The following is an 18,925-nucleotide window of genomic DNA, read 5'->3' on the forward strand; positions in this document are numbered from 1 at the left end:
TATTCAAGCTTTGACATAATATATGAGTCCATAATGTAATTTGAAAAATATATCAAATTTAAAAATATCAGCCTTGGTTGCCAAAGTAATGTGAAGTCTGTAATTAGGGATAGGTATCTTTCCTCTTGCTTTCCGGTACCAGGGAATCTATACCTTAACTTGATCAATTTTCAGTACATTTGTGTGTGTGTTTATGGTAATGTTAATTTATTTAATAATAAAATCTAAAAAGATAAACATTGACAAATAAGAACATTATGAATTTAAAACAAATGAGCCTAAGAGGATGGAGTGAAGGTAAAGGTATAATAATTTACCAGTAGTAATGAATAAGGAATACAAATATAAATTCTTACAGAATACCAAGTGAGAAGCAACGTTTGTTGCAATGAACTGCATTAGGGATGACGCATTAAACAGTAATGCAAAGAATGAGGATGAATAATTGTTTATTTATCTTCCTTACTCCTGCAGTTATTGTTGAAGAACATAAGGCATAATGATTTCTGCTTCACTTTATAGATGTGCAAAGAATCGTCATGATCTACTCCAGTCTGACTCGCTTATGCTAATTAGCGTGCTACTCGCGGCACTTTTATCACTCAAAAGAACGGCTATTCATACAAAATGCTTCAGGAAAATATACAGAGAAGCATCTTAACATTACTTCCCGGCATATGCTCTTCCTATGCGGCAAAAAACAACTTTTATTGGAATAACTTCATCATGACTTTTTTCCTTCTACTCTCTAATTGGGCTACAACAATGTATCAGAACGCGCGGAACCACACTGCCCCTAAGTGGCCAAATCGTGTACAACATGAACAGCACTCTCAATAAAGGCACACACAAACAAGGGCAAGACAGTATAAAATGATTTAAATAAAATCGATTTTGGGACATTTAAAATTGATTCTGACTGGTACTAAATGAGAATCGCGATTCCTATGAGAATTGATTTTTGGGGCACACCCCTAGTTTGAACTCGGTTTAGACCGAACATTGCAGCAAATGACAGTTGGAAAGGACATCAAGAAAATAATTGAGATCAAATGAATCATTTGAATTTACCTGACGCAATATGTAATGCCCTCCTCTGCACCTGCCATTGCATTGCTATAAGTGGTAAGAAACAGGAAAATTGCAGTTCAGCATCCATCGCCTACCTGCCTTGATGAAGACCAGTTCAAAGCCCTAGTAATGTATAGTACAGTGAAAGTGGAAGCATTTTTGAAATGTTCTTCCAACAGCCTTTTTCTTTGGTCAATTTCCATGTGTAGACATCTTATTGACTCTCTGGGCTGTCTGAATGTGTATTGCTGCATGAAGTACAGACAGTCCTGCATCAGTTTTACTCAACACACCATGCTCAAACCCCATCATAAAGAGCCTACATTCCAAAGTGTTTTCTTTGAAGACAGGAATGTTTTATGATGTCAAACGTTTCACCTTTAACGGGACGATGATACAGTACCTCAAGGAGTGTATTGACACATTACACAAACTGTATTGACACTGTGTTGGTCACTCAATAGTGACCTCTGCTGTAGATCTAAAATCATTGCAGATAAACAAAATGAAAATAAGATGGTAAAACGTGCATGCTGTAAACCTTAATATTAGCTTATGAATTTATATTTATAAAATAAATTTAATACATTTTATTTATTCACTTGCTAGTCTTTTACTTAAAATATGATCCCATCTTTGTATAATTTCAGTTGGTCCATTTGCTTGCTGAGTTAAGTTGTTTATTAGATGCTCATATGAGTTGGCTTGTAAAATATAGCAAATTTGTATGTAATAAAATAATATTAATATAATAAATAAAATAAAATAAATAATAAAAGTTCAATTTTTTAACTTCTTTATGGGATTTTGTTAAAAGTTTTAAACCATATGTAATAACACACAAAAAACTGATTCTGTCATACATTTTTATTGAAAAACAAAAGTTTTTGAAGTGTGATTGCTCCAAGGCGATGTCTCCTCTTGGACACCAGTTCCCCTGCCTTAGAGAACACTCGTTCACAGGGAACAGAGGAAGCTGGCGTGCATAAATATATAAGTGCCAGTTGATAAAGGTGTGGATACTTTCTTTGATCAAAATGATTCCAGACTTGTGAAAATTTTCTAGAACGATCCATGAGTGGAAGCAAACAAAAATCCAACAGGCACAGGTACAGGTAAATTTACAGCAACAGCAAACAGTTGAATCTCCATCCAACAAACACGCAACATGTTGATGCAGTTTGTCTACCTATAAATACAATTTGGCCCGGCACATCCAAACGACACACTTCCTGTTTCGGTCACGTGATTTTTTATTAAAGCGATACACGCGCCGATACGGGGTTTCACACTTGCGCACTCGGCACAGTGCTGGCGCGCCAGTGTTGTTCGTCCCATCACTACAATATCATTTTGACGTTGCATACTGTAACTGTAAAAAGTCTGTGATGTACCAGATTTTCTGTTTAATGAGTAACCGGGCAGTTTGGCTGTTGATTACTTGCATTGTCCTGGATCTTGGCATCCTTATTTTGGATTACAATTGGGACAATTTATCAGGGATTGTTAGGCTCATGGGCAGCACGGTGGCTGACTGGTTAGCACGTCCGCCTCCCAGTGCAGAGGACGTGAGATCGAGTCCGGGCTTCGGCCTTCCTGGGTGGAGTTTGCATGTTCTCCCCGTGCTTGCGTGGGTTTTCACCGGGTACTCCGGTTTCCTCCCACATTCCAAAAACATGCATGGCAGGTTAATTGAACACTCCAAATTGTCCCTAGGTGTGAATGTGAGTGTGGTTGTTCGTCTCTGTGTGCCCTGCGATTGGCTGGCAACCAGTTCAGGGTGTACCCCGCCTACTGCCCGAAGCCAGCTGGGATAGGCTCCAGCACCCCCGCGACCCTAGTGAGGAAAAGCGGCCAAGAAAATGGATGGATGGATGGATGTTAGGCTCATTCGCCACATTTGACTGACTCAAATGTAACACAACACTTTTGTCATCAATTTGTGAAGCATTGGATCCCTCAGAAAAATGTAACATGATAAGCTTTGTGTCAACAGTAGCTAGGGAAGTCTGAATAGCAAGCACTTCCTTTTCTGCTTTAACTTTAGCTTCCTGTTCCTTCAAAGTCTGCACCATTTCAATGCATTCAATTTACTATGGCCAGCATTAACTTGTTCAGTAAAAACTCTGAAAAAATTTAACCCTTGTTTAAAACCAAAACTGTTGATCATGGTTTGTGTCCTCTTCTGACCATATTTCTTGCAACAGCCCTTTAACACAGGTGTTCAACTCATTATCCTTAAATTAGTCTTCCATAGTTTTAGCTCTAGGTTTCACTAATTAATTGCTAATTAACATGATAGGCTAGTCCTGTTATCAGTCCACACATTACTTTGTACTCACGTTGGTCCAAATCCCTTTCTTACGCTCCAAATTCTAGGTTCCAAAATACATTTTCAGTTCCAAAATACATTTTCAGTTCCAAGGAGTCGGCCAGGAGAATGGTTCGCTTGTTTCTCTGCAGCTCAACACAACTCAACTGAGCCTTTTCCCTGCAGTAACCAAGATAAAAAAAAAAAAGGTCCTCTGCTGGACACAGTACGCAACTACATACATAATATGAGAACTCTAAACACACCAATGAAAGAAAATAAAGAAATACCAGTATCCTACTTACTTAATAGCATAAAACACACTCTATAAATAGAGTAAAACAATTGCATACTTATTAACCCATACACCAAATTGCAATGAAGTTGGGACATTGTGTAAAATGTAAATAAAACAGAATACAATGATTTCCATATGGTTTTCAACCTATAGTCTAGCAAATACACTACAAATACATTATATTTGATGTTCAAACTGATAAACTAGTTTATTTATTTGCAAATATTCACAAACGTTTAATTTGATGCCTGCAATGCATTAAAATGCATTAAAAAAAAAAACTGGGACATGGTCTTGTGTTACTTCACCTTCCCTTATAACAATGCTCAATAAAAGTTTAGGAACTGAGGAAACAAATTGTAGGTGGATTATTTTCCATTCTTGCTAGATGTACAACTCTAGTTGCTCAAGAGTCCAGGATATTTTGCGCTTCACATTGTGTCATACATTTTCAATTGGAGACAGGTCTGGACTGCTGGCAGGCCAGTCGCGTACTCACGCTCTTTTACAACAAAGCCACACTGTTGTGATGTTGTACATGCAGAATGTGCCTTGGCATTGTCTCACTCAAATAAGCACGGACATCCCTAAAAAAGACATTGCTTGCTTGGATGGCAGCATATATTTCTCCAAAACCTGTATGTACCTTTCAGCATTGAAGGTGCCTTCACAGATGTGCAAGTTACCCGTGCCAGAGGCACACCCCAATACCATCATAGATGATAGCTTTTGGACTTTGCACTTATAACAATCCGAATGGTTCTTTTCCTCTTTGGTCACAGCGTCCATGATTTCCAGAAACAATTTAAAATGTGGACTTGTCAGACCGCAGCATACTTTTCCACTTTGTGTCAGTGTATTTCATATACAGTGGGCCGAGAGAAGCTTGCAACATTTCTCGGTGTTGATGCTATATGTTGCCACAAACTGTGTTAAGTGACAATGTTTTTTCTGAAGTCCTGTTAAAAGTATTGTTAAAAGGAAGAAAAAAAATCTGTTTTGATATTTTTGGGTCGGATTTTTATTTTAATTTATTTTTTATTGGATAATCCCCATGTGACAATATCCTTTACGCAATGATGCTATTTTTTAACGCTATCCCAAAAGGTCATAGGCACTTAAATATTGTTTTTGGTCTCTGTGCAGAGATGTTTCTAGATTCACTTAATCTTTTGATGACTTTTATTCTAGATCATGAAATCCCTAAATTCATTGAAATAGTACATTGAGAACCGTTTTTCAATTGACTATTTGCTCACACAGTTGTTCACAAAGTGGTGAGCCTCGCCGCATCCTTGCTTGTGAACAACTGCCTCTCGCGGAAGCTCCTTTTATACTAGGGCAGGGTATCGATTCAAATTCCCTCAACTGATTCGATTTTGATTCACAAGAGTTCAGTTTGATTTAGATTTTTTCCGATTCGATTCATTTCAGTTCAATCCGATATTGATTAATTATGGAACATAAATGCTTAAATATCAAGGACATGATAAAAAAAAACTATACAGCAATAACTCAGGTCTTTCATAAATGTAAGAAAACATTTTTGAATTCATGTGAACAGTAAATTTCAAGAAAACAGTAATATACAAAAAATGGCCTTTAAAATTCTATTTTCGTGTTAATTTGTAAGAAAAAATTATTATTAAAATAATCGATTCATGGTTTTATGAATTGATATCAGGCTCGAAAATAAAAAATTGATTCAATATCGATTATTCAATTTATTTATTTTTTTAAACCCAGCCCTATTTTATACCCAATCATGACATTCACCTGTTTTCGATTAACCTGTTCACCTAAGTTACAAGCAAGTGTGTTTTGAGCATTCTTCAAGTTTACCAGTTGGTTTTTTTTTGCCCATGTCCCAGCTTTTTGGGAGCATATTGTAGACATCAAATTTAAAATGTGAGACTATTTGCAAAATAACAATAAATTCTCCAGTTTAAACAGGAATTAACTTGTATTTGCAATGTAGGATGAAATGATTTGAAAATATTTGTATTCTGTTTTTATTTACATTTTACACAACATTCCAACTTCATTGAAATTGGGATTTGTACAATTAAGAGTGTGGAACAACAGTTAATATTAAATTTAAATTTCTATCTCTCTCAACTCAAGTGTGAGACTATTTGCAAAAAAATAAAAAATAAATAATAAATTATCCAGTTTAAACATTAATTATCTTGTATTTGTAATGTAGGATGAAAATTATTTGAAAATAGTTGTATTCTGTTTTTATTTACATTTTACACAACATCACAACTTCATTGAAATTGGGATTTGTACATTTAAGAGTGTGGAACAACAGTTAATATTAAATTTCAATTTCTATCTCTCTCAACTCAAGTGTGTCATTCCCCTCAGGTGTTTTGGAACTGTGAGGCCAAGTCATTCTTTTGTAAAGAAAAACATACACCGACCGGGCATGGTTATTATAGTTTTGGAATTTTCATTTTAGTTAGTTTTTATTTCGTTTTCAGTTGTTGTTTTTTTTGTTAGTTTTAATAAGTTTTCAGGGTAGTTGTTAGTTTTTATTAGTTTTAGTTAATTAAAAAATGCATAGTTTTAGTTTAAGTACTAGTTTTCTTTTTTTCTTTTTCTTTTTTTAATGTGTGTTGCTTGCATTTCGGCTGAGTTAAATGAAAAAGCAGGCGAACCAAGCCATTGGGGCCAAAAGTCAAGCAGGCTGGCAAATGTGTTGCCTTGGAGCGACATCATCTGAAGGTGCTTTTCTTTTGGCTGCTACTAGTTGACATCACTTCTGTGTGACACACTTTCAAACGTCTTTAAAACCATCCCCAAAGGCTCGTGTATTAAATGAATAACCAAAGAGTAAAACGAAGGACATTTTCGCTATAATTTTAGTTTTAGTCAATTTTGTAAACAAAATTTTGTTTTGTTTTTTAAAAAGCATTTTCATCTTTATTTTAGTTTAACAATTATTATATATTTTTTTAGGGGGTTTTTTTGTGTTAGTTTTCGTTAACTAAAATAACCCTACACAGGGGGAACACAATAAATATCAAATAACTTTTTTTTAGGTCCAGGTTCCCCGAGGTCGCCTCTTCACTTTTGACTCAGAAGGACAACATGTCCTGACCTGTTCAAGCTCTGGAGGGATCATTTACAAAGTAAAGACATCTACTTTTATGTGCAAACAATATTTTACACTGTGCTCCTTGTTTTTGTTTTGTATTAATTAGTTGGTGTTTTTCTTTGCATGTATTTGATTGTTGAACTGAGTTTGGAAAACTGATGCTAAACATCAACCTCCTCCATTTCCAGCTTACTAATGGTGAACCTGCTCTGGAAAACTTGCTGTCCCTGGGTGGACACAAAGCACCAGTGGTGACAGTTGACTGGTGCTCTGCGTTGGACTGTGGTACCTGTCTGACTGCCTCTATGGACGGAAAGATCAAATTAAGCACACTTCTTGCACAGAAGTCCTGACTCAAAACTTGAGAACTACATATTTTAGGGGTACGGGTTATACAGCATACATTAGGAGGAATAGACTTAATAGATTGCTCATTTGCTAATAGACATTATTGCAGAGTCAGATGTCAATACAGTATTTGCAGTTTCATGATGCAATAGCAAACCTGTTCAACGTTCATAGAAGTAGAATATTAAAGTCCAAATGGACAATGAGGACACTTGTCTTGAAATTGTCTATAGGTGTGAATGTCTGCTTGTGTCTATTGCAACAACTAAATGCAGGGTGTGCCCTGCCTTGGCTGGGTTTGGCGAAGCACTATGGTAGAACAATCTGCCCACACTTTGGTCGTGATTAGTGATTACATTTAAAGGAACAATGTGTATTATTTAGCACCATCTAGTGGTGAACTAATATATATATATATATATATATATATATATATATATATATATATATATATATATATATAAACTATTAATTTCAATAATATGCAAAAAGAAAGTTCTAAAAAACACTATTTATTTCAATAAAATGATCTAAATATGTTCTATTACATCAACGTACATTTTTTTTAAATACATTCGATGGTCTAGTAATCGCTAACTATATGAGATATGTCATGCCACGCCTTACAGGAGCCTGATGTCACCATCTTTCTGCTATGAATGCCCAAAAGAACTTTGCGAACGTAGTTAGCCTCTGATTGTGCATGTAGCTAGTGTTGGAACCAATGGGTCGACCACCGCTTACACTGTAAAAAAAAAAATTGTAATATTTACTTGAAAAACCTAGTGAAGTTTTTTCACTCCGAAATTTTTAGTAAATTTTACAAGGAGAGTTTTGAGGACATTTTACCAGTTTATTTAAGAAAAAAAAGAAGTCACTTAAGCGTTGAGGAACTAACATATGACCTTCAGCTTGGGAGACAGCCACTCTACCACCTGAGCTATGCCATTCCTGCTGTGTGTTAGTATATTGCTGGAGTCAGGTGTAATCCTTGTACCTCCAAGAAACCTTTTTTTTTTTTTTATAAACTCGTAAAATGTACTTTTCCTGTAAAATTTACTTTGAATTTCTCAGTGAAAAGATGTTCAAGTAAAAATTACTTCTTTTTTTTTTAATTTTCTTTCTTTCTTTCTTTTTACAGTGTACCTTCCACAGGTGGTCGTTGCTGAGTCCCGTGATTAGGTCCTCCTCTGCTTTGCTCTCACTAGCTTTTGCTAGCTTCTCCCGCTAACCACTCTTGTTAGCCGCTCCAGCTAGTTATTTTCCTGCTGCTATTGTTTGCCGGGTTGCTCGCTCGCTCGCACACTCCAAATAATAATTGGTAGTAATTTGTGTTAGCTTTGCGAAGTGTAGTCTCTAAGGCACCGTAGTGCGCATGCTTCAAAATAAGTGAAGTGCGCATTGTGTTTGCGCATGCGAGAAAATCAAGTTTAAAAAAATTGGTTAGACTATACCAAAGTAGCCGTCATTTGAATGGGAGAAAATAAAGTGTTGAAAGTGTATGTATAACTGTACACCTCAAGGTTAGCAGGGATTTTTTTTAAAGGCTAAGTTTTAAGTGAGTTTGGACTAACAAAACTAGCGATTTACAGAAACATTAAATTTCTCAGCAATTAAGTAATGCAACATATTATTTACTACAGTGCGCTTAAAGACGTCACATCTCATTACGTTACGCACTATCAGCACTAAATATCCCCAATACCCAGCTGGGACAAACCAACACGCTAGGTGCCTTGGGTCACACAGGATAAACCGCAGCCGGTCCTTTAGAACTGAACCTGCTTCTAGCCCATTGACATTCTCAGTGATAAAAATCCTACCTGCCTCTCTTCCTCACGTCCCGGTGTCGCTCCTCAGTCCCGACTCCCGGTAAAGTTCACACATTCAGACAAATATTATGCTATGCATAGTTAAAATAGATTAGGCCTAAATTAAAAAAATATAGAGAGACTTTTCCAGCAGGTGAAATGTTCCATAGCTTCCTACGTTGGTTCCCACTAGTGTTAAATAAATGTTTGGTAGCCGACTATACATTGGCTGCACTACCCACAATGCACTGTGCGGCCAAGATGTGCGCTTCCCTCATAGTTGCATTCTATTGGTTCACCATTTGATGACACTAAATAATACACACTGTCCCTTTAAGTGTTTTGTCCATATTGTACTCAATTACTCACATTAATACTCAGTGTAGTCACAAAAAGTTAGGGACATTTGACTTGGTGGTGACAATTTCAGGATGAACCTTTAAATCAGGGTTCACCAATTCCGGTCCTTGAGGTCTGGAGTCCTGCAGGTTTTAGATGTTAACGCCTAACAACACAACTGATACTAAAGATCAGGATCGTTCTCAGGCATGCTGATGAGCTGATTATATGAATTAGGTGTGCTGGTGGGCGGAAAAATCTAAAACATGCAGGACTCCGGGCCTCGAGGACCATAATTGGTGAACCCTGCTTTAAATGCACTATTATTTTTATAGGTTAGCCTAAGCTTCTCTAAACCTTTGAAGGCACATCTCTAACTGTTATGTTTCACTACTTTTAGCACACTGTTCTCTAACGAGTTGCAGAACAGCTAGTGTTTGGTCAATCAATCGACCAATATGTTTCCTTGTTCAATAAGAATTGGTATTTTTACAGTCCTCTTCATCATACTGTTTACAATGTGACATCAGGAGACCAAGACATTGTATTTTTTTTTTTTTAATTGTGTATTTCAAAGTGCAGTAGTGGTATGCGTATGTTACACTGCTAATGGAAGCAAACTATACATAATATTAAAAGCCATTTATGCCCTACATTAGATGGAAACGTGCTGGTCACATATATAAAACTAAGAGGCTTTAATCCTCATCTCCTAAATCATTGTTTAGATGGATACAGAATAAGTTTTTCAATTTACATTAATAAAAGCGATCGCTTCTAATCAAACGAACGGTTATTTGTTGATCTTCCGCGTGGGGGCGCTCTAGCGCTCTAACGCTCTTCTATATTATTTAGCGAAGAAGTGGGACCCACAACAAAAACAGTGCTAGCAGCAAGGGAATGTGACGCTTTGAGACTTAATCCAGCTGTAAATCATACCGAATGACAGCTGCTTTTCGCAAGTAACGTAATACGAATTATTGTGCAGCTTTAAGAATTCAGATGTAGTATTGCTTCTCAACACGGCAATACTTATATATAGATGCACGGGTGATAGGTTAGCCTGTTACAACTCTGGCGTACTCGTCTTTTTGTTTAATGTCACTGGTCTTCGGCCCCGTGTGCAAACATGGAGAGCTTGTACAAGCGCAAAATGTTCGCTTCGATGCGCAAAACCAAGACGGACCTGTCCAAGAAGAGGCAAATTGGTCTGCCTGCCTCTATCCTGGACGACAGTGACGAGGGCTCCTTCTCCTCGTCGTCGTCGTCGTCCGGCTCCCAGTCCGACTTCCATAGCTCCTCGGAGGAGGACAGTGACCAGGAGGAGTGGCAAAGGAGTGATTCCGGAGCCACATCCAGCGACGACAGCCGCTCCGTCACCCGCAGAAAGCGCTCTTTTCTGGGAGGCGACGAGACATCCTCGTCTTCGAGCACTGCGAAGGAGCGGGATGATGATGATGATGATGACGATGATAATGATAATAATAAGCCGAAGAAGATTGTGCAGCCCAGGAAGAGGTGCAGGGTTCAGCGACAGGATGATTCGGACTCGGACCGTGCAGATAAGAAGCGGAGAGAGGAGGAGGAGAAGGCGAAGAGGAGACAGAGACACAACAAGCTGCTGGCGCTGTCGCGAAGGATGAAGGCCCGCGTTCCGAGCAGGAGGAGGAGCCGCGTCATGCAGGTATTACACCTGTGGAACGTCCTTACATACTGAGACATTTTTGAGGTTGCTTTAATACAAAACATTGTTGCTATTGGCTGTTTTAACACCGTAGAAAGCCGTTTTAGCCCTCCTATGTTGTGCAGTTTGTTTTTGTAGTCTCGTCCCCTGCCTTTCACTACTGTATGACATATCTGAACACGAGTAGGACAACTCAACATGCAAGTACTGAGGCAAAACTTTTTTTTGCTATTGTGCAGGAGGCTCGTGTGTGACATGTCTACTAGTTGGGTGGTAGGTACAATGGGGCTCATTTATCAAAAACTGCTAGAACAGGTTTTAAATTTGTGTATACAACTGAAATTTAAACTGTACACACACAAAAATCACCTTTATCGAACGTGCGAACTCTCGTACACCTGTAAATAATGTGAGTTGATAAATCCTATGCTTGTTCACTTCTAGCCTCATTTGCATTGAGAAATACCTCCTATTGACTATTTATAGCAGCAGCAATCCCTTTAAAAAATCCAAAATCATGACAAAGAGGGTAGAGACTAGAGAGAATCTCAGGGGCCGATTGAGGTACTTGTCTGAGAAGCGGAAACAAATATGTTTGGAATAAATAATGCATGTCTTACCAATAAAAGAAGAAACGAAAAGTTTTGTCATGAAATTGCCCCCCAGAAGTGCCACAGCCCACAGAATTATCTATAATAAATTTTTAGGAGGATGAGAAAGTTGTTTGTAATCTTAACTATAATACTTATACCGATTATTAATAGTAAAGGAGGTGATAACCGATATTTCTAGCCGATATTCATTTGCAGTGAAAGAGAAAATATTTGTCAAAATAAAAACAAACTTTGTTGAAATGCCATTAAGCATGTTTGTTAAAACAACTTTTCAAATTTTCAACACTTTGAAGGTTTTTCTTTTAATTTTAAACATATAAGGAATAGCTTTGTTTAAACATTATAACAAAAATTGCCGGGAGCTTCCAGGGTCATCAGCATGTGTTAAACTAAATTAAAAACTAAGCAAGTAAATAGCCCCCTAAAGTTTTCTACTGTAAAAAATGTTTTCCAAAATTTCAACACAATTTAGTATTTTAAATAAATACATAAATGTAAAGTTACCTAATCGGCCCAGCCGATATTCGATCTATCCCTTGTTTGGAGCCCCTTTTGTAAACTGGGGACGTGACATCACGACCGTATATGAACAGCCAGCTTGCCTCAGCTTCTTGTTGGATAGGTACATTGAATAAATGGCCAAATGGCTTTTCATGTTAAGACAACGGACAAACCAAGATGATCATGTTTATTTATTTTCCAGGATGAGGAAGAATCAAAAGGAGGGGATGACGCGGCTCATGGGGATGAAGATGGAGGAAATAATGGCAAGGTTGAGGCATCAGGTGGAGATGGAGAAGAGAAGGAAGGAGAAGAGGAGGGGAAAGAGGAAGAAGTGGTGAAAGAATAGTTTCAATCATGCAACGACGGGTACAGAATGTGGAAATACTCCAGTCTTGTTTTCCATTTGAAATGGAACTCTGTACAGTGTTTTGTCTTCTCCTGCAGCACTTGTAAAACAAGTCACACGTGAACAGTAGGTTTTCATGATGAATGCTTTGTTGATATTAAGACTGGCATTAGTAATAGGGCATCAGTAAGGCGCATAGAGGTACGGGAGAACCTTACAGTCCTAACACGGCTCATCCTGCAATTGCAGTGGATCCTGAAATGGGACTGCAAGAGCATGGATGTGTTGCTTCCTCATAGATCAGACCTATCGCACTCACAAAGTGAAGACACGAGAGGGGTGTCCGTGTGTTTTTTCTTCAATCTTTTACAAGTTAATATCAAAAAGCCAAATTTGCATTGTTCTGTAAATAAAAGCAATCTCATTTTTTAGTGCTCCTTTTGCCCAATTTAAAAGACTAAAAAGGGTGATAAAATATAGAAGTTATTGCTTAAAGATATCTGAAGTCAAGTTAAAGTGGATGTTTTAATGCAAATGTTCAAGTGCATACTATTATTTTGTATTGTCTGATTTTACCACCCGAGACTTCCAGAACTGCACCGCAATTGCATTTCAGAGCTTTGTGAAAATTTGAATTTGGCATTAATCATATTTAGCGATTCTCAGTTATTTTTATTTTTATTTATAATTAAAATAAGCTGAACTTTTTGTAGAGAGTGAGATACAGGTTTTGAAATGCTTAAAGCTGCTCAATGTTGAATTTTTCTCAAAAATATCTTTACAATAGGCTTTTTATTTGACCATTTATGACTCAAACATCTTCTAATTAGCAGATTAACTCCTTAGCTGTTCACATTGGGTACTCCTGCAAGCCTCTGGCCAACAGTTTTCAGGCTGGATTCGGGTTTGAATTTCCTCATGGGTGAATTGTGTATGTGAAGAAGGGAGTGTGCAGTTTCATTTTTTGGCTACATGGCAGTAGCGATTCGACATTCAATTGATTTGAGCAGCTTTACACTTAACTGCTTGTCAATAATGGGCTATTCTTATTTTGCTATCATATTAACCTCTTTTAAGACACAACTTCATTTAAATGAATCCCTGCACTTGTATTGTGTGTTGCATCAAAAATGCCACCATGAGGTTTGCTGAGTTTTATGTCTCTGTGACTTAAGGGCTGAAGCTTGCCTAAAAGTTAAACGTCCATCTGTGTAAACAAAAAGACGAGTTGTTTTACTTGGTGAAAACTAAGATGATCGACTACGTGTCCATGATCATGATACTGAAGAAGTCAGTCACCTGAGCTCTGTAAATTATATTTGTGCGTGCGTGCGTGAGCGATGAATCTGCAGTATTAAGTATTGTGTAAAAAAAAAAAAAAAAAACTACGCCTGCAATGTACATGTGTATTTTTCCACAGGCATATAAATCATAATTTTACTTTTGGCTTTGTTGTTTTTTTGCAGAATCTTAAAGGGGCATCCTTTTTGAACATGCTTTTCATCTGTTTGAAACAATCAGAATTTTTCTGACAAAAGTAGTTATTTGACAACAAATCCTTCAACAGATAATGTTACTTGTCACAGATACTTAAAATTTTTGTTCTTGATGAGAATTATTAATTCATAAAAAATTACCTTGTCAAAAATAAAAAGACGACCCATGACTCAACTGTGAGACACACATCCAGTATTTAAAAAAAGCCACAAAATGTATTTGCTTTCTTTCATGTAAAAATAATAACCTTTAGCATTATTGTTTTAAATATTCATGTAACAAAACTGTTACTGCGAAATTTAGTTTTCTACTGCTGCCCCTATTTTTCCCTCCTGCCCTGCAAAGAACAAATTCTTTCTTGAATAAAACAAATGTTTGGTGTTTTTCTTTTCTTTTCTTTTCTTTTTTACATTCATGACATTTTAGTTTGACATTGCTTTGCTTTATTTAACCCACTGTGCAAATGCGTGATTGATTTTTCTGAACAATGTCAAAATATATTAGTTTGAGATAAGATGGACTAAATGTTTTTGTTCCATCAGCAGCGTTAATGTTTTTCAGTCATACAATTTTGAGGCCTTGAGTATTTTATTCATTATGTCACATCTACTGTCAGTGGTGTGTATATATTTTCTGAGTATTTCTGGTGGCTTTTCTTTTGTATAAATCTTTGTAAACCAGCTTGCTTTCTAAAAACAGCTTCATAATTAATAAAAAAAAATTCTGGTTCATGACCAAACAAGTTTGTAGTGTTTCACATTCTCACACATAATAAAGTATACGTATCAGTAATAAAAATAATAATAAAGATCTGAGTGTATGTTTTTACACCAAGGCCTAATTAATAAACTTGACCCAAAAAAGTACGTATAAGCTATACGTATACATTTTATTCATACAGCACTTTTAACAGGGAAGACTCACAGGACTATTGCCAGGGCTTCGCATAAATACCGTTATGTATATTATACAGAGTCATAGTATTTTACAATTTGTACATTCATTCATGAACCCGATCCCTTTTCCTCAATAAACTAATTTTAATTACGTTAGCGTCGAGTTGACGCAGAAACAATAAAAGCACACCCCGTTGTGACGTCACTGTTTACTGTACAGTACTGAGTTTCAAGGTAATTCATTGGGTGACAGACATTCAAGGTAGTAGCCAATCGACTCCTGGAACATTTCACGTGACTAAAACGTAATCACGCTGTGGCCGCCATCATTGTTAGTGGCACTGAAGCTCGTCGGGGTGGGAAGCTGGCACTGTAGCATAGTTTTGTGAATCGTGTACACGCAGTCCGAGTGAGAGTTGCCGGGACAGCAGCTATGGTTCAGACTTGCTCAGCTTACGGCTGTAAAAACCGTTATCACAAAGATAAAGAGATCTCCTTCCACAAGTGAGTTCACTTGAACTGTGTGTTGATCATTAGCATTAGCTTTTCAGACATGATGGATAAGCCTTGTGAAGTGGACATATTGACGAGCGTCATAATTTGTTCACAATTCACTTTATTTTATTTTAACGTCATGGCCATTTGTTTCTCACGTGGCTTCAGATAAATACAAGTATATGTCGTTTTCGTAACTCTTCTGTAGTTTGTTGTCTGACTTCACTTAATTAGAGTTATTTAAATTAATAGCAATCTTGTAAATGTATCCTCTAAAATTAATATACCGTCATTGTCATGAAGGTAAATTGCTGTGCAGTATAGAACATGGATATAGTTGATAAGCCATTAACACCAAGTCAGTATGGTGTCCACTAAAGTTACAAATCTTTCGTTATAGTAGAGACGTCTTTGATGCCAAGTTGTTCAATTAAAGATTTACTTCACTAGTGCTTAGTGGGTCACGCAATATAAAACTGAATAGGTCAATTAGCTGTTTGCATTTTTACTCACATATAAGGCAGACAATATATTAGAAAATCCTCTTAACATGCTGTGAAGTTCTGCAATATTTGAAATTATGAATACTGTATATCCATCTCATGAATGTGTCAAACTAAACAATATAACCCATCCATCCATTTACTACAGCTTATCTGGGCTCGGGTCGCAGCTGCTTTAGGAGGGAAGCCCAGACTTCCCTCTAAACAATATAATACAATTTTGTACAGAAAAAAAAACGTCAGAGTAGAGTTGTATCTCATCCATTATGCAATTGTCATTGTTCACTCAGGTTTCCCCTAGCGCGTCCGGACATCTGTGGTAAATGGGTGGCAGCAATGAGGAGGAACAATTTCAAGCCAACCAAGTACAGTAATATTTGTTCGCACCACTTCACTAAAGACTGCTTCAAGAGAGAGTGCAACAACCGCGTGCTAAAGGAGAATGCTGTGCCTTCGCTTTTTGACTTTAACCTCGATATCAAGATAAAGCAGGTCAGGAAAATTCCAAGTGTGTTTGTCTCTATCTTGCTTTTTTCGTTTATGTATACAGGTGCAGATGTGCCAGTACATTAGGGTGACATGAAAAAGTGTTTTTCTTTTAATTATTTTTCTTTAGTAGTGTATTTATTACTTTTAATTGTAATTATGATGGATTACAGCTACTAAAAGAAACTTAAATTCAGTATATCTTAATATATTTTTTTAAAAGTTCAAATATTATAAACTAATTGTATGGCGCTCTAATTAACTGGAAAACGTTTTGAGTCTCAAGTGGTCTTCATTCTGGTTCATTAGCTCCATCTACCTCTCTATGTCTTTTTCTCTAAATTGTCTCCTATTATTAAAATGTGTTTACAGCAATAACAATTTACATAAACAATTATAATAACATGTCTGGAGACAATTGTCAAGAAAAAATAAAATTATGAGACTGATCGCTCACCTGTCTTATCGCTAACTTTTCTTTTATCTCTTCTTAACTAATAACATGACGGTTCTGTCTTTTGATTTTAGCCATTTATGATGTTTGCTCCAATATTGTTTTTAATGCATTTGCTATGAACACATGCAAGTCTGACATTTGATTTATTTATTCTTTCAGATTACAAAAAAAATAAAATACATCTATTTTGTGAGTGCAGCTTCTCAACACTGAAACTTATTAAAAAAATAAAAAACATTTTAGATTTGGACTCAATAATATTAAATAAACAGTCACCGCATTAAGATGTCTTCAGTATTGAGAGCAAGCGTCTGTTACATCATACTTCACCAAAACAAAAATCCAGATTTTCCTTTTTCTATCTGACAGCCAGAGTGTCTGGAGGATCCCTTCCCCTCCGAGATCCACTTCCCCCTCTCCTTTCCTCTGACCTCTGACACTGTCATAGAGGAGGTGGAGTCTGAGCCTGTAAGGAATCCACCTGACATCCCCAGTGACACTGTGGTTGTTTCGTGCGACCATAACTACACTGCAGAAGACTCTGCACGGCAGAAGAAGCGCATCCAGCAGTTGGAGGAGCAGTTGGAGCTACTGAGGAAGAAGCTGAAAACAACACAGCAAAAGTGTCGCCGTCAGGAGAGGCAGCTCAAGAGCCTGAGGGTCTCGTGCAAGACAGTCAGGATGGCACGCGACGCACCGACTGCTTTCAGCGACGGTTATGTCATTTTACCCAAACACATCTACCACACTCTCAAAGGCATCGAGTAACAGGAAGTTGACTAAAATGTACTGCTGATCTTGAACACTTGGTGGAGCTGTTGAGTTGAGCAAAGCAGTGATGCTCCATGCTGTCAGCAGAAGGAACATGGAACAAAAATGGACAACATGATTCAGTTTTTCCAAACAGGTTTCAGAGTGACTGTTAATGGCAAAGTGTCAATGTGTGATAACATGCAGTGTTGCACATACAGAGAAGTTTGTCAGTTAAAGTCAGCTTCGGTCAACTTATGTATTTTGTTAAGGTTGACAACATGCCATTTAGTGTGTTTATTACTGGTATGGAAGGTCTGTTGGAACACTGGACAGAGTCAGGCTTGCCTTTCAGTCATCATGCCATGTTTTGTACTCAACATACGTTTGAGAAGCCTCCAATTGCACAATTCAGTGCCTGCTAGTCTGCTAATATTAGAGTGTGGATTTTGGTGCTACCTTTACTTGTTTTGTGTTTGATTGTTTTTGTATTTCTATAACAGAAAATAGGTTAACCTCATTTTACAAAATGTAACTGAGAATAAAATGAACAAGAATTCAGTATTTCCCAGTTGTTGTTTTTTTATTTACTCATTTGCTCCCAAAAATGTATAAATACGTTCTATTGTAAATATCACCATGCTCCCAAAGACGTATTTATGCGTTTTTTATGCTAGAGCTTTTTTTTGTTTTTTATGCTTTGATGTAGCCTCTGAACTGAAAATAATACTTGAAGCAATGGCATTTATTACAAAAACGGCCAGCAGATGGCAGCAGAGTATTAGAGATCAACCAGGGCCATGTTGGAAAAAGCTCTTTTCCCCACTGTTTTAAACAGATTTGTGAATAATGATGAAACTTGCTATATTCTCATGCTAATTGTTGCAAAATGGAAACATGGAAATTTACTTCTTTTTTTTCTGATGAAACAGACTAATCTTTCTTTTGGTAGGTTCCATGTTTTATAGCAATAGAACACAATATGCTGTGGACCTTGCAAAATCTGTCAAAATCCAGTAAAACAGCCGGGAGCGATGGGGGTTGCTTCAGTGACAATGGCTGGGAGTGAATGAGTTAAGGTGCTCGATAAAATTTGATTTAATTTTAGATGTAAATATGACATAAATTCTATAGGCTTAATGGTGAATTTATTCCTCCAAATTTGAATGAAACATTCAAAGATGGGTGGATTTCTTAGCCGATTTAAAAAATGTTCAATATGTGCTCTTCAGGGTACACGTCAATTCATTCTCCAGATTTTCTTTACCCCAAATATGAATTTATTGACTGAAAAATTGCCTCATCACTGAAAAAAAGATGTTCCTTGAACTCATCTTTTTCATATTTCTCTTAATAATAAATCAACCCAAAATTTTTGCGCTTTCGTATGTCCTCTGTCATTATGGCCTGGT

At 36.9% G+C, this 18,925-nt stretch overlaps 3 protein-coding genes across 4 annotated transcripts in view; all 3 read left to right on the forward strand.

Annotated features, from left to right (window-relative positions):
• The window catches only part of wdr91 (WD repeat domain 91), a 31,580-nt gene extending 21,575 nt beyond the window's left edge, over positions 1 to 10,005 (forward strand). The window contains exons 17-19 of one of the 2 annotated variants that reach the window (XM_077585475.1): positions 6,728 to 6,817; positions 6,972 to 7,166; positions 8,273 to 10,005. In XM_077585475.1, the coding sequence (XP_077441601.1) occupies positions 6,728 to 6,817; positions 6,972 to 7,136 (255 nt within the window). In that variant the 3' untranslated portion in view covers positions 7,137 to 7,166; positions 8,273 to 10,005. Of the gene's footprint in view, positions 1 to 6,727; positions 6,818 to 6,971; positions 7,338 to 8,272 lie in introns of those variants that run through there. The other variant, XM_077585474.1, reaches the window with a different exon arrangement.
• A 145-nt stretch (positions 10,006 to 10,150) lies between these two features.
• Positions 10,151 to 14,440, forward strand: ccdc82 (coiled-coil domain containing 82). The gene is made up of 2 exons (XM_077585478.1): positions 10,151 to 10,965; positions 12,283 to 14,440. Exons 1-2 carry the CDS (start codon positions 10,411 to 10,413, stop codon positions 12,427 to 12,429), a joined length of 702 nt encoding a protein of 233 aa, XP_077441604.1. The 5' UTR covers positions 10,151 to 10,410; the 3' UTR covers positions 12,430 to 14,440.
• A 678-nt stretch (positions 14,441 to 15,118) lies between these two features.
• Positions 15,119 to 18,077, forward strand: thap1 (THAP domain containing, apoptosis associated protein 1). The gene is made up of 3 exons (XM_077542293.1): positions 15,119 to 15,326; positions 16,111 to 16,312; positions 17,133 to 18,077. Exons 1-3 carry the CDS (start codon positions 15,256 to 15,258, stop codon positions 17,529 to 17,531), a joined length of 672 nt encoding a protein of 223 aa, XP_077398419.1. The 5' UTR covers positions 15,119 to 15,255; the 3' UTR covers positions 17,532 to 18,077.
• The last annotated feature ends 848 nt before the right edge of the window (positions 18,078 to 18,925 follow it).

Source organism: Vanacampus margaritifer, chromosome 14 (genome assembly GCF_051991255.1).
Source record: "Vanacampus margaritifer isolate UIUO_Vmar chromosome 14, RoL_Vmar_1.0, whole genome shotgun sequence".
Lineage (NCBI taxonomy): Eukaryota > Metazoa > Chordata > Actinopteri > Syngnathiformes > Syngnathidae > Vanacampus > Vanacampus margaritifer.

What these genes read in the sequence shown, in the direction of transcription:
- thap1 (XM_077542293.1), top strand. Translation starts at nt 15,256, where the DNA reads ATGGTTCAGACTTGCTCAGCTTACGGCTGTAAAAACCGTTATCACAAA. An exon ending in AAAGAGATCTCCTTCCACAA is followed by an intron (nt 15,327 to 16,110) that starts GTGAGTTCACTT and finishes TTGTTCACTCAG; the next exon opens with GTTTCCCCTAGCGCGTCCGG. An exon ending in TCGATATCAAGATAAAGCAG is followed by an intron (nt 16,313 to 17,132) that starts GTCAGGAAAATT and finishes TCTATCTGACAG; the next exon opens with CCAGAGTGTCTGGAGGATCC.
- ccdc82 (XM_077585478.1), top strand. Translation starts at nt 10,411, where the DNA reads ATGGAGAGCTTGTACAAGCGCAAAATGTTCGCTTCGATGCGCAAAACC. An exon ending in GGAGGAGCCGCGTCATGCAG is followed by an intron (nt 10,966 to 12,282) that starts GTATTACACCTG and finishes TTTATTTTCCAG; the next exon opens with GATGAGGAAGAATCAAAAGG.